The sequence below is a fragment of the Haemaphysalis longicornis genome, unplaced genomic scaffold (genome assembly GCF_048455015.1).
Source record: "Haemaphysalis longicornis isolate Haplotype H1 unplaced genomic scaffold, Haemaphysalis longicornis Haplotype H1 scaffold_3, whole genome shotgun sequence".
NCBI lineage: Eukaryota > Metazoa > Arthropoda > Arachnida > Ixodida > Ixodidae > Haemaphysalis > Haemaphysalis longicornis.
The window spans coordinates 35,740,797-35,755,528 of record NW_027526335.1 but is presented as its reverse complement, the minus strand read 5'-3'; the positions used below and the strand labels follow the sequence as shown (position 1 = coordinate 35,755,528).

At 47.5% G+C, this 14,732-nt stretch overlaps 1 protein-coding gene across 5 annotated transcripts in view; it reads left to right on the top strand.

Moving 5' to 3' along the window:
• Positions 1–6,159, top strand: part of LOC144174287 (cystinosin-like) — a 190,663-nt gene extending 184,504 nt beyond the window's left edge. For all 5 annotated transcript variants that reach the window (XM_077702902.1, XM_077702899.1, XM_077702900.1 and 2 more), the window contains one exon: positions 1,471–6,159. In XM_077702902.1, coding sequence (XP_077559028.1) covers positions 1,471–1,619 — 149 coding nt within the window. In that variant the 3' untranslated portion in view covers positions 1,620–6,159. The remainder of the gene's footprint in view (positions 1–1,470) is intronic.
• Positions 6,160–14,732: the final 8,573 nt, after the last annotated feature.

Sequence of the window (14,732 nt, the reverse complement as noted above, 5' to 3'; positions counted from 1 at the left end):
GCATATTTGTCTTTTGCATATACGTTTGTTGCCGTGTCCTCCACCGACGTCCATATATGGCCTCAAAGATGACATACGACTCACTCCACCTACTTGTTGCCGCATTAATATCCATGCTGCTGCAACACTGCCTCGATAGAAACTGATTGCCATCCAACACTACGGCCTAAGGCCTCTGCATTCCAAAGGGCCACTCGATTTCCTCATTGGGGGGTCTTCCAGGGGCCTTCCTATAGTCTTCTGGACAAAGCCTGCCATCAATAGCTGCTGCTGCAGCGTGGCCGGTTCAGTCAGCAACTTCCTGCGGATATTGCTTCTGTCTGCCTTCGGGCATAGCCATAAAATGCGCTCTTGATTGATCGGTGAGCGACATTCATCACACTTTGGTGGGCAAGTGTTTTTACAGCCTTTGACCACGCATGCTTTGTCGGGTGTAAGTAGTGTTTACGTTTGCGTCAGCATTGTGGTGGTTTGCTGTTGCCTGGGCAATTTATTGTGCGGAGGAGCGAATTTGCACCTGCTGTCCGCATATTCTTTAAGCTGTACTTTTGGCAGCATCACTGGCTTCTGGGTTTGGCCACAGTTGGCAGGTGCCCTGTGATTTTTTGTGTGTTTCTGTGAAGGACGCAGTATTAAACGCGTCGCAATCCAATGTGATTTGGCAGCGTGCCGAGTGTTTCCTAGTGTCTAAATTTTTCTGGTGCAGCATGTCGTGCAGTGTTGGCGAGTGTATACGGTAAACCCAGTGGCGCAGAAGGCCAGCAAGCAGCTGCAGCATCCCCTTTAAAATCTGACCGAAGAGCCAAAGAAAACTTCACCTTAACGTTCAAACATGCTCCGCCAGTCGCTTTAATAAATGAATGAATTTATTGTCAAAATGGAGAGGAAAGACCCACCAGCAGGCGTAGTTTGTCTCACCTAAGGGTGGACACTGGAATGCCTGCTGGTGTGGGGAATGGGGAACGCAGGTATACAGGAAAGGGAGGGGAGAGAGAAGGCGAGGATACATACATACATATAGACAGGACTAATAAGGAAATATATGTACAATATACACAAGACTAAACTCCAGGAACACCGAGGAAAAAAAAAAAGAAGAACACCGTTCGTAATTTGTTACGTGAAAAACAAGTAGAGGGGAGAAATATTATACCTATTTTCACGGTTTGACAGTTTCTGCATTATTTTGCGACTACAGCTCCTGCAAGTGCAATATTTATTTTCCCGGCACTGACGCCTTGTTTCCACCTACCTTTAGTACACCTCGGAATGCTAATACAATGCACGGTATAGTTTATAGGATCGCGGATATTTCAGACTGGGCGTTGTTCCTCTGGAACGACTATGTTCGGAACATGGTACTACTTCTGTTAAAGAGCACCGCAGATCAGCTGAAACAGACTTGCTTTGGCGTCGTCTCGAGCAGCCGTGACAAGTGTCATCGCTGGCGTTTATTTTCCCGCTCCGCAGATGACTGGTCCTCGCTGTTCGGCAACTTCACCAAGTTCGGCCTGGGCGCGATCAGCATCCTGTTCGACGTGCTCTTCATGGTGCAGCACTACGTCCTCTACGCAAGCGGCTCTACCGCGCACACCAAGGTTCCCCAGGACGAGCTCTAGGACCCGTCAAGGGACTCGCTATATGCGTGCACAGGCCTTTCACTGGAAGAAACGAGAAAAACAGGCGGCGCGACCCTCATACATGGCTCGAGGGACTTCTCCTCCCATGCGCCAATTTTCAGCTCACCTTTGTGGCTTGCAATCATTTTCCGCGAGAAATATCGCTAGAACGTGTTACTAATTCATATAATACGCTCTTTAGGCCCAAATAATTCTGATGTGACGCCAGTTTTTGCTAGACGTTTATTTTGATGCTCATTTTTTCTTAATTCTTATAACATGTTCTTAATTGAAACACGAACACGTTTCCACTTTACTGTGTCACGCTTGCAGCCATTTTCGATCAAACATGCGCTAGCTGTTTAGAGATGAGCGCATATGCAGGTATATAGCCACCGGTGGGGCTTAGAGCGTTCCGTGCGGTTTATATTGATAGCGCGCCAAATGAGCATGCCATGAGGATGAATTTACACGTGTACTGCCTTGCAGAACTATACAGCGAGGGAAAAGGCCGATAGGAACACGCTGTGACCTTCCCTGTAGATGTAAATTCAAGACCTTTAAATTATTATTTCGTTGACTCGTTTTATTGCCCAATTTGCCACCACACATGTCATTAAACGGACACTGATGTGACCTGTAAACATTGTGGGGTTACTTGCGGCTCTCCATCCTTAGGCCATGTCTCGACCAGTCTCGATGCATTTACGTGTCTTAATTTAGTAAAAAAATCAATTCGAGAAGTGCTCTCCTCCTCTCTGCATCCTCCTTGCCGATTTCCTGTGACGTTTCGTGTGACGCTTACTCTAGCAGGCTTGGGTTGACAGCTCGGCTCGCCGAGCTGTCCGCGGAGTAACTCGGCCGGCCGCTGATGGGTCGTCGCAGTTCGTTCGATCAGTTACAACTACGCCAGGGCAAGGTTCGGTAGAATGTGGCTACAGTTTGTTCGTTTGTAGACTGTATCAACCTTTTTAAAGTCTATGAAGTCAAAGTAATTCCACATAGGCGCACATGCGACGCTTAGCTGACCGCTTCACTGGAGCTGTATGCTATGCATATGCCTGTGCATATGCCTGTGCACTAGTAGAAAATCTAGCGCCAATTAAAGGTGGGAAAAGAGTCAGCGAAGTTATTATGGGTAATAAGAAATTTTTAAAAAGTAAAACCAAGATACGGGAAGCATTTTTTGCGCAGGGTGACCTAGCACAGAAGTCAGCAGCGTCACCACACATTTCAGATCCCGTTTTCTGCCTATTGGGATGCAGTCGCTAGCCATAAGATATTCGGATTTGGGGGACGCTTACTACACAAGCGTTCTTCAAGAAATACTCATCGAAGCAGTTGGGAATTCTGGAAGAAAAAGTAAACAGCCTATATGATACATACTTCATATTTCCTGTCCCAGCGCTCCTGCGGTTATGGCCTAGTGGCCTCAAGCACTGGACGTATAGCGCGTCGCAATGAGCAGGTTTCAATCCCCGATTGGACGTGTTTCTTTTAAACGATTTCTTTTTTATTTTGGTAATGTTCTCTACACTGCATTCACCATTTTGCGCTGCAACCTTCATTGCTCCAAGAGCGAGTTGGCAGACTGCGTGCAGACTAAGACGCTGGCGAGGTCTCGTTGGCGTGGTGTTGACATAAGCATCGACAGCTTGCGGGAACATTGCCGAATCGACCGACTGTCGACCTGGTGCGAACACGCCTCTTACGACACAGGGGCGAGCCAGGTGAGCTCCAGAGGTGGGGGTGAAGCGCCTCACAGTTGAGCGTCTCCTATAACGCGAACGGCGTTCAGCCACTCAGAATTTTAAGTGGTGCTGGCGTTCACTATTCCAAGTGGTGCTGGAGGGCTTATCTTAGCCATCCTACAGCCCACAACGTGGCAGAAGCGCGGCATTCAGATTCCAGAGATATCGAGAATGCCCAACCAGAGATAACGTCGGATGCCAAGCGTGTTGTTGCACGGAACCGAAACAGAAGCTTGTTTGAACTCCCATCTTGAACAGCGTCCAATCACATCGCAAGACGAATAAGCGTCACTGTTGCTGCAGCGGATAGTGTTTTTTCTGAGCCACCTAGTCTATGCAAGGCAAACAGAACAGAAGCTTGACAAATTCACTCAAGTGATCCTTTAGGCGCGGTAAAAGGGTGCAAAATCAAACCACATGTACAGCAAGGAGACAGGGAACAGTCCCACATTAAATTACGAAACGACGAGCCCAACAGATTAAGCTATTGGCTCCACGTGGAACTGAGAAAGCTGTCATTGCGGCGTGGTTTCTTCCCTCCAGCTGTATACTCGAAACACGACGATGGCCCCCAAAGATTGTTTTGCCGTGTCCATGCATGGTAAAAGACTGAAAAGCCCGTCGGTTCTGACTGAGCAGTCGGTGGTTATGTGCACAGCGTGTATTCGCGGTACGACTATTGGAATAGGTGATCCAGCAACACAGTAACAAGAAAAAGAAAAAGAACACAGAAAAGAAAAAGAACACAGAAAAGAAAAGAACACAGAAAAGAAAAACAACAGGCGCACCGGTATGCTTCGTGAATAAGCTCGTCGAATAGTTAGAAATGTGCGCAGTAACGTACTCGACAAAATAAGCATTTCTGTTTAAAATAAAAAAGGCAAAAGAAAACACACGCGAGACGCCCACTTCTATGTACAAAGATAATCTGTCCACTCAAATGCAAAGTTAAAAACTAGGAGCAGTGAAACATGCTTAAAATTTGCAAAGCGAGAAGATGGCTTTTTCAAATTGTATTCGGAGAAGCGTCTTGTGAAAAATTTTGAAGCCATGTTTTCCCGCCAAAAAAAGACCTCGTTTCTGCTCGCTTGGCTGCAAATGTCGTAAGTCTTCTGGCGCCCCTGTTACGTAACTGCCTCTCTTGTCTATTTTTTACGCCTCACGCGCTCTTACCCTCCTGTCGCATTCCTCCCATAACAAGCGCAATGAAGGTTTGCTCAATTCAAGTTTTCTGCGTACGCACTACTCCCGTCCCATCTGTTGAGAACTTTTGTTCCTGTTGGGCTTGGGTTCCCGCCTCAAGCTCGAGAGCAAGCCATTTCTGTTTGGACAAAACAATTTCTGTTTGGACAAAACATTCCTTTAATGCGTTCTTTTTGTTATCGTAAAAATCAACCTGACGCATATTTTTAATTTAAAAAACAATGCTAGTAGTAAAGCTTGTTAATTCGAACTCGATTAATTCGAACTTACGGTTAATTCGAACTGACGCCCTGGTCCCGGTGACGTCACCAGACCTGGTGTCACCAGACAGGGCGTCACCAGACCTGGTCCCTGGTCCCGGCCTGGTGACGCCCTGTATATTTCAGTGGGGGAAAACTCCCGATAATTCGAACGCGTCGGCATCCAGAGCGGCTAATTGGAACTGGCATCCCCTGCTTTCCATCGCTCCTCGGAGAATCCGGCCCCGAGTGATTACAGTATGTTGCGAATCCAAACTTGACCTAATTTACCAGAGATGCATGCAAAGCAGCGTCGAGGCTGGGTGTTGCAGCACGTTATTTCTCAGCAAATGAGAATTCTGACGCTGCTCTGAAGCTCTTCCGAAAGTTCCAAGCAATTGTCATGGAGTCGAGAAAAAAGAAGCCCAAAGAACTGCATATTACCGATTACTTTTAATTTTGATTGCTTCGACCCTGCCCAGCAAACAAACTTGTTTTCGCGCATAAACATCGTTATCATTTCGACATTACGGCTCACAGCTCACACGAGTGCAATGGCAGTGCCTGTTTCGCGCTTATAACTGACTGATCCATTATTTCGTTCGCTGTTCGGCCTCCATGAACATTATTTACAAAGTCAGCTGCCACAAACATGCAGTAGCGCGTAATTCCCGATAACAAGTCCAGAAGTGGCTTCTTTGTGTTCTGCTCGCGCAGTGTGGGGCGATGCCCATTCATTCTAGCGCGCTCCCACTAATTCGAACTCGAGTTCGAATTGTTCGAATTTTATTCGATTTCGAACAATTTTATGGTTCCCTACGTGTTCGAATTAATGAGCTTTTACTGTATCATGTTTGTGTTGTTTTGCCTCAAATGCGCGTAATATTTTTATTTTGCTAAACAATTTTGACAAGTAGTATGAAGTAATCTACCAGATTTTCCAGTCTAAGTGTTTTGCCTATATGTACTTCTTGTTCGAGAATTCTACAACTCAGCTGTTCTCGACCCTGAGTATGCCGGAGACCCTTTTCGGGCTGGCAAAGTTGGTGGGGGAAGCAATGAGAACCGATGTCGACTCGTGTCAAAATGTGAAACAATTTACCCTATCAGCTAAAGTCGCCCTCATACTTACTCTATTCCCGCCTTTTGTGCTGATACGTGTCTTATTGTCGAGCAATTTGCTCTTCCAGCTAAAAGTTGCCCAAACAACTATATACTGCCTCTTGCGTGTTTGGCTTTTCTGCCTAGCCTCTGAGTCGTACAAAAAGCCAACCTTGAAAGATGTGATACGCGAAGCAATTAAAGGGGCCATGATGACAACATACCACTTTGTCCAGTTTGAAAGAACTAGCCTTTGGTAACTCCCTGAACTCCATTCCAGCCATGACAGACTTTTTTTTTATCTTAAAACAACAGAAATGCGTAAAAAAATTTAAATTTCGCGCTTCAGTGACTTAATATGGGCAGGAGTGACGTCATATGGGCCAGCGGTAAATATATTTTTATCACTGGTATGGGGTTTCTCCCCCTGGTTTCTTTCCCCTCCCCTCCCTCGCCTTTCCCCGCACCAGGCGTCCGACCTCTCCCTTCTGAATAAATAAATGCATTCATTCGTTCATCACTGCGGTACTGCACGTTAGCACGTTACCGCGAGAGCACCGAGGGAGCGCCTATGTGCACGGAAGCAAACGGAAATATTTTTTGCGCTCGACACTCAAGACGCTGCTCAGCAGCCAGTGGGACAGCAAAGGTAAGGTCGCACGGTAACTCGAGGTGTCGGTCCCGCTCGCTCGGCTCGCTCTGCCAGTTTCGCGTGATGTTTGCGTAGTCTCTGTAGCGCTTCAGTTTGCACCACAGACATGGCTAATCAGCAGAAAGCGGAATTCTTCTACTTTTCCGATCTTTCTAACCAGTTTATTTCAGTTGATTTTGCTTTACAAGGATAAGCCAAATTGCAAGAGAGAAAAAGCGTATTTTAAAATTCTTTGCCGAGTACTCGCACAGCCAGGACCGTTTATTGATCTGCATTTCCGCAAAAATAAAGATATCGTGGAAGTTCCACCTGTAATCGTTATGAAATTTTGAAAATTAATAAGAAATATAAAACTACGGGAAATTGCGAACCATGTAACGCCCTGCGTTCCCACAGTAATGCAGATTTCGTGAAAGTTCTTAATGTGATCGTTATAATAGCGTAAATGGAGGTAATGGGTACAAAAGGTTGAGTAATTTAAAAAAGGAAAAATATCAAAAAAACATAACCGCAAATCGTACAACGCCCTGCATTTGCACAATGCAGATTTCGCGGAAGTTCCACCTGTAATCGTTGCATGAGCGTAAATGGAGATAATCAGTCGAACTAAATTTCGGAACACTAAAAATTAAGAAAAATATAAAAAATTACGGAAAATGGCGAACCGTGTAACGCCCTGCATTTTTACAATAATGCAGATTTCGCCAAGTTCCACTTGTAATAGTTATAACGTAAATGGAGATAATTGGTTGGACAGGATTTAGAAAATCCAAAAAAATTTGGCTGTAAAGAACTCACACTCAGAACAAGTGGCATAAAATGCTATTAGTAGACAATTCTCTGAACTTCTGCAGAAGTTCTTGCTTCGCTTCCGTCGGTATTTACAACAATTGCAAAAAAAAAACTATTCAACGTAGTTGCATGTGGCTGGGTACGTGCTTAAAATACATGCCTGTGCAGACAATTACGCGGAGAATTTTCTTTTAAGCGAGTAGATTTTGTTATACGCAGTAAGAAAATAGCTGGAATAGAGTACTTCACTCGCTGAAATCGTTTATACGGCTTAATACAGAGCTATATGCGTTTTCGCATGCGCGTTGCCAGCATATGTATTTGTATACTACCGATGTGCACCTTCAAAATTTTCACAAATCAAGCTTGAAGACCTCCTTTAGGTATGAGGAGGAGGAAAACGTTTATTCAGAAAAATGGAGAGGGGAGGGGGAGAGAAAGAGTTAGGAGCGGTGGGTGGCCATCCTATTCCGGTAGGCCGTGCAGGGTCGCCGCCGCCTTCGCCCGAGAGATCAGGGCTTCCTGGTCCTCGAGCTGGCAACTGCGCAACGCGCTCTCCCATCGCTCTACAGAAGGGGGATCGGGTGGTTGGGGGTTCAGTGGGCACATCCAGACAAGGTGCAGGGTCGTGTTGGGAGTGTCGCACCGTGAGCAGTTGGGTGCATAGCAGGTGGGGGAGATGCGGTGGAGGGCGACGTGGTTGTGGTATGTGTTAGTTTGAAGTCTTCGCCAGATGCGGGCGTCGGGAACGGAGAGCGAAGGGTGAGGAGGGGGATAAGTGCGTCGGGAGGCCCTGTAGTGGTACAGGATGTCGGTGTAGGTTTGTTGGAGAGGGGTCAGAGCAGGGGGACCATGGTCTAGGTTGGGACGGCAGGCCTCGTCTGGGAGCGCCCGGGTAAGAAGATCGCGGGCCGTGGCGTGAGCCACTTCATTCCCAGGGAGGGATGTGTGGCTCGGTGTCCACACGATGCGGGTTAACGGTAGAGTGCGGCGTTGGGACAGGATGTAGAGTGCCATGGTGGAAACTCTGCCTTGAGCGTAGCGGCGGCAGGCAGCTTGAGAGTCCGTGAGCACCGTGACAGTTGGAGTCGTAGCGTGAGCGATGGCGAGGGCTATAGCGGCTTCTTCTGCCGTGCTCGTTGATGCTGTCTGCAGGCTGGAAGCAACGAGGGTGGTGGCGTCGGAGCGCACTACGGCAGCTACATGTGCTCGTTGTCGGGGGTAGGGAGTGGCGTCGGTGTAAAGGGAGTTGAATCACTGCCGTACTTTCGAAGAAGGAGGCGGGTCCGATGCTGTCGTCGTCCAATGTTGTACGTGGGGTGCATATGGTGTGGGATGGGAAGCGCCCGTATGTTCGCGCGTTGAGCAGTGGGTATTCGTTGGGGGGAATCGGGAGTCTGCTCTACATGTCGACCGAGCTTATGCAGCAGGTGTCGGCCCGTTGGGGTATGCAGTCGTTGCAACTGGTTGTTGATGTGGGCCTCCATCAATTCGATGAGAGTATTATGGAGACCGAGTTGCAGTAGCCGTTCGGTCGATGTGTACACGGGCAAGCCAAGCGCCGTCTTGTAGGATTTCCGAATTAGAATGTCAATTTTGGCCTGTTCTCGCGGTTTGAGGAGAAGGTATGGAGCTCCGTATGTGATCCGACTGATTAGCAAGCTCCGTATGTGATCCGACTGATTAGCATTGCTTGGAGAATGCGGCAGGTGTCGGCTTCTCTGAGACTGTGTCTTCTCGAACAGGTTCGTCGAATCAGGTGCGCGTAGCGCAAATTATTGTTGTGCAATGAATAGAAAAAGTATAAACTGACAGGTAAATTGGCCGATTTTTTCCACCCCGCCGAAAGCGCGCAAACACGTCCACTCACCTATATACACGAACATCCTGAAAGTGCGCCACATGGAATATAACGTCGTTGTCATATCTTTATAAAATTAAGTAAACGTGCAATTACACTTCTTTATTACTCCAGCGAAGATTTTATAGCTATAATAACAGCACAGTTTCTAGAAGCACCATCCCATGGCGAAATTGTGAAGCTTCTCTTTTCAGTTTCAACTTTCCGCTACGGATGGTGCGGCCACACTATTCCCTTTTCCTTTTCCGGGGTGCTGGTTCTCTATGAGTAAAGTCGCTTAGGCTTTGCGTTCAACCTGGGTAGTGAAACTGTGGCAGAGCAGTCTACCTATAGCGGGTTTTCTTTTCTATTCTTTTTTTTAATGAAGGGGAAACGCTGTCGAAAGTAACACAAAAAAACTAATCACACACCAGAGGGTGCGAAGCAATTCGCTCTGCCATAGCTCCCCTCGAATTCTTTGAAACCTGCAGCAGCAAGGACCCGCAAAAGGCTGTTCCACACGCACGTCGAGATGTGGCAGCTGTTACACCCGCAGCCAAATGCACCTAATTATGTATGTTCAAGCGACAGCAACATACGTTAGACTTATTTATCCAATTTCTTGCTTCAAGTTGTTCGGAGCTAGAAATTGACTTTTTTTTTTACAAAAAAAGAACGCCATCAAGGAGAATTGATCAGCATTCTTGGGTATATGTGCCCGTCTCTCATCTTTGTTAAATTCTGATCACGCTTTTCTAAAAAGAAATTCTGAATTCTGGAGTAGCAACTTCCATATCCACACGCAATACGCTAACAATGTCAACATACAAACATATTTTATTTGGACTGCATCAGACACTGTAGAGATAACTCGCTGAACATATCATAACTGGGTGGGATGCGAAACTAAAATGTCATTATAAAAAATCGATCTGGAGGTATTCGCCGCGGCATTGTGGAAAGGGGGGGGGGGGCAGTGTTTGTGGGCTTGGCAGTTTCACCTTATCTCCATTTCATGCTGAGCGAGGTTGCGAGAAGTCGGCCCGTGTGTAGCGAGAATTACGTGTATTTTTGTTTTAACACGACAGTGTTTTATTCCCGGATACACAAAGATTTCGCTGACGTCATATCCATTACGGAAATGACGTCAGTACAACGGAACAAGCGGCCTGGGAAGGTGCACTCCTTCACACAGGTCTGCTTTCGGGGAAGCAACCTTTACTACTAAAGAGTACGTTATACTTAGGGTTGTTCGTTTTTTTTTATATATATATTTTAACACGAAAGTTTTTATGCCACGGTACCCCAAGATTTCGCTGACGTCATATCCGTCACGGGAATGACATCAATGCACCTGTGCCGAAGCGACCCGCCAGCAGGACGTCGCTCGCCAAGCACACCCACAAGACAGCCGCGGACCCGCAAATCATGCTCAGCTGCTGATTTCGCTGCACATTTCACTCTCGTGTTTTACCGATTCCTATGACAGAGAAATCAACCACAGTTATGTGATCTTCTGCTATTCAGAAAAATAGAGTGCAGTGTGTGAGCTGGAAACCCGTGACAGTTGAGGTGCAAAAAGGGAAGAGAGACGAAAACGAGGCGACCTGCAGTATAGGGAATAACTGTTAACCGAACAAAAAACGTATGGAGACAAACTTTGGGCATCACAAAAACATAAATAGCATCGAATAATCCGTGCACGGAAATGTCCGGATCCCACGTGAAGGGTGTACCATCCGCGTTCACCACGGAAATCACCACACACAGATTGCTTTTGTCAGAGAGAAAAAGTTCTAGCTTTCTTTCGTATTCTTCCATTGGTGCATCGTCTGTGTAAACAGCGGCAAATAGAATGACTCGTTAGAAATTAGGTTTGACGGAGCGAATTTTCAGATAAAATATTGATTTGCTTGGAACGGCGGGTTGGTTCACGATCGCTACAAAGTTTATTTGACGGTCCTTCGGGAGTTTCTTACGTTCAAGCGGAAATTTTGCAAAGATAGATCGATTTTCTTATACTGACATTTTAGTTTTGCATATGTTCAGCGAGTTATCTCTACAGTGTCTCTGATGCAGCCCAAATAAAATATGTTTGTATGTTGACATTGTTAGCGTATTGCGTGTGGATGTGGAAGTTGCTACTCCAGAATTCAGAATTTCTGTTTAGCGTGATCAGAATTTAACAAGGATGAGAGATGCACATATTCCCAAGAATGCTGATCAATTTTCCTTGATGGCGTTTTTTTTTCGTTAAAAAAATGCCAATTTCTAGCTCCGAACAACTTGAAACAAGAAATGGGATAAGTAAGTGTAACGTATGTTACTGTCGCTTGAGCGTGCATAATTAGGTGCATTTGGCTGCGGGTATAACAGCTGCCACATCTCGATATGAGTGGGCTTGAAACGACGAACTAGTGGACTGCAACATGAAAATGAGCTAAGGCTCACGGAGAGAACACTACTTCCTAAAAATATGCCAATGTGCGAACGTTGTAAGCAAAGCGTTATGCTTTTCTATTGATAAATTTAATTTCATGATTCATTGTTTTTTTTTTTGTTTCCTTGATCAAAATACGCTGTATTTTATCATGGTTACAGAAGTATTGTAGCTCAAACACAAGCCGTTCGATCCTTTGATTTATACTCAAAGGAGGTGTAAATACGCGAGCGCCGATTTCTGTATACCGCTTGCACATTCGCGAGAAACATGAACCACATGAAAGGGGAAAAAACACAAATACGCAAGGAACGGACCGAGGACTTCCCCTGTGGTTCATTGACCAAACCGCCTGGAATATATGCATGAAACACAGGTAATCTGCACGATGTCACTCTCGTAACTCCTTTACACTCAAGTTCTTTGTTTGCTCTTTTAGTATGTGCGCTGGCAGTCTTGTCGACATATGTATCGCAAATCGTCCAACCTTCCACCCAAACAACAGTGGAAAGCAGGAAAGTCCAGTTGACGACCAATGTCCTGTTTTATTTGTGCTTCGCGCGTGTAGACCGCTAGCGCACTTCAGCGTGGTTAGGGAGAACGAGCAAGTCGCGGCAGCGAAGGCAGTGCCAAACCAACCCAGCCACGCATCTTACCGTGCAAGACAGCGAAAAAAAAAATGTTTGCCATGGTTCAGGCAGCAACAAAAAAATTCCCCGCATTTCCCCGGGGGGAAGAATGTGAAAGTGCGAATGCACGAGTTGAATTTGCGCGGTTCGGTAATGTTCGCGAAAGAGAGATCACACACACACACATACAAAGAAAGAAAGATGCATTTATTCACAGACACCTATTTGTGTTGTCGTTGTACTTGATTGCTAGAGCGGATCTCAGCTTTGAAATTTCGTGTCAGTACTCCTTTAAGCGGGTGCATTAGCCCTTCTCACGCCCGATTCCTGGCCAATCCCCCACGTGGGTATGCGCCATGTCAGCGGCCAGGCAGCGCGCGCCCATCTCTCCCCGTTGCCAAGGAAGACGAGGAGATTCCTGGCCAATCCCCCACGTGGGTATGTTATGCGGACATCGCCGGTGGACGCAGGTTCAGGGTCGCTTAAGAAGTGCATTCGCGCTTAAAAGGAGCGCCCTCGGGCATTGCAGGTGGAAGGGAGGGGACCCGGCACTTAATTAAATTTGCTCTCGCAAAAACCATCTCGGCCGCTTTCTCAGGTTGAATACCATAGGCAGATCCGGAGCACTTTCGGAGCAACTTTTTTACTCCGTCTGCAGCAGACACGTTCCAATGGCAGATCGGGAGCAACCAAACCCTGTTCCAATGGCAGAACGAGAGCGCCGTAGAAGCTGAGACCGCTCGGTGGAGCAAGAAAAGTTGCTCCCCCGAAATCGGCGGTGTTGGCCGGAACTCGCGGAGGCCTTGTCTTTTCTCGTGACGTCGTCTCCGTCTGCTTCCGCTGTATACTCCCCTTTTCGAATCGCCGTGACGCCGGCAACGCCGACTTCGGCAAATACGCGCAACGGCCACAGTCACAACGTAAAAAAAAATCACGCCATATCCACGGAATGAATGATGATAAGTGGGGCGAAGCTCGAGAGGGGGAGATCATCGGTAACCGTAACTCTCCCGTGAAAGTTCGCCCATTACATCATTAAGAAAAACGTCAGACTGTGTGCGTACATTGTACAAATCAACTTTTATTTTCGGAGTCAATTCTCCCAGGCCCAGACCTGGTGAAAGACCCCGCGCCATCGAGGACTACCCGGCACCTCCACCACAATTTGTCACCTAGGATGGGACACAACGGTAAAGAAAGAACTTTTATTTAGGGCGAACTTGTGCTCGAAAAAGACGAGAGGAAACGAGCAAAGGTCCTTGCGTCTCGTTCGATCTCCGAGAACGACTGCCTGCGTTCGTGGCGTGATCTCTTGCGTGATCTCCCCATCGCAGTGCACGTGCGCTCGCGCCTCCGTTGGCGAACACAGACAAGCTCGCGCTCCCGGTGCCGAGTTTGCGCTGCCGGTTGCAGCCGGTTCTTGCGCGTGCAACGCGGCCCACTTTGCGACATCTCCGAAAGCATGCGGCGGTCACGTACCACGAGACACAAGGGATGGACAGACCCATGACTTAAGGAGCTTCGCCCCTAAAAAGATGCTGCACGCCGTGTCCCGTTCATGCTTGCTACTTAACGAAAGTGAGTGCGACATCTGAAACTCAGAATCAAACGGCGAGGAGCCCAGCTCGAACGACGATTGGGTGGGCACGGCGTATAAACGCGCCTTCGGCGTTTCTTTCTTTTATCGCCTACCTGCGAAAAGGCCCACGAAACTTTCGTCACTTCCTGGTTGGGGTGGAAGTGGGAAGGAAGGGGGGGGGGGGGGGGCGTGCATGCATGCCGCTAGCGATGACATGCGCGGTGGTATGGCGGGAAATTAAAACGTGGAAGTCTCGCGGCTCAATGCGACCTGTCAGCTGTCCGCAATGGTCGAGCGGTTTGGGTTTAGGTTGGTGTGTTACACATACAATCAGATATACCTACAACGTGGGAGGGAAACGGACAGCCACATGTTTGTCCACTAGAAAAAGCTCGAATCCTTCCAGGTTTTAACTCCCGATGGAAAGACGCGTGTCGTTCGCTCGGATGAAGAACAGCGGGAATCGAAGAAACGTTTGCCGGAACTGAAGCGCAAATGGGCGCGAAAACAACAGAAAGAGGCGGCCGCGGCTGCCACCGTTTTCCACCGCAAGTTCCAGCTAACCGAATAGCTGGGAATCTCTCCCGGATGAACAGCAACTTCGAGGTGAGCCAATATTTCTTGTTCAGCTTGAAGGGCTGTCAGAGCGACAATTTTGGCGCTGTTTTTCACGCATGAGCACGTGCACATAACTGGTTGCTGGTTTACCAGGCACGAGTTGGGAGGGGAGGGAGGGGAGGGAGGGGAGGGGGTGCGCAGAAGTAGGTTTCATGCTCTCACTAATGGAATTGCCGTCATGCTGGCGGAAGGTTTAAACGCGTACGGCCACCGCCCCGAAATTGGCGAATTTTCCGGTGTCGTCAGTGGTCGAGCGAATTGGGCTGGTG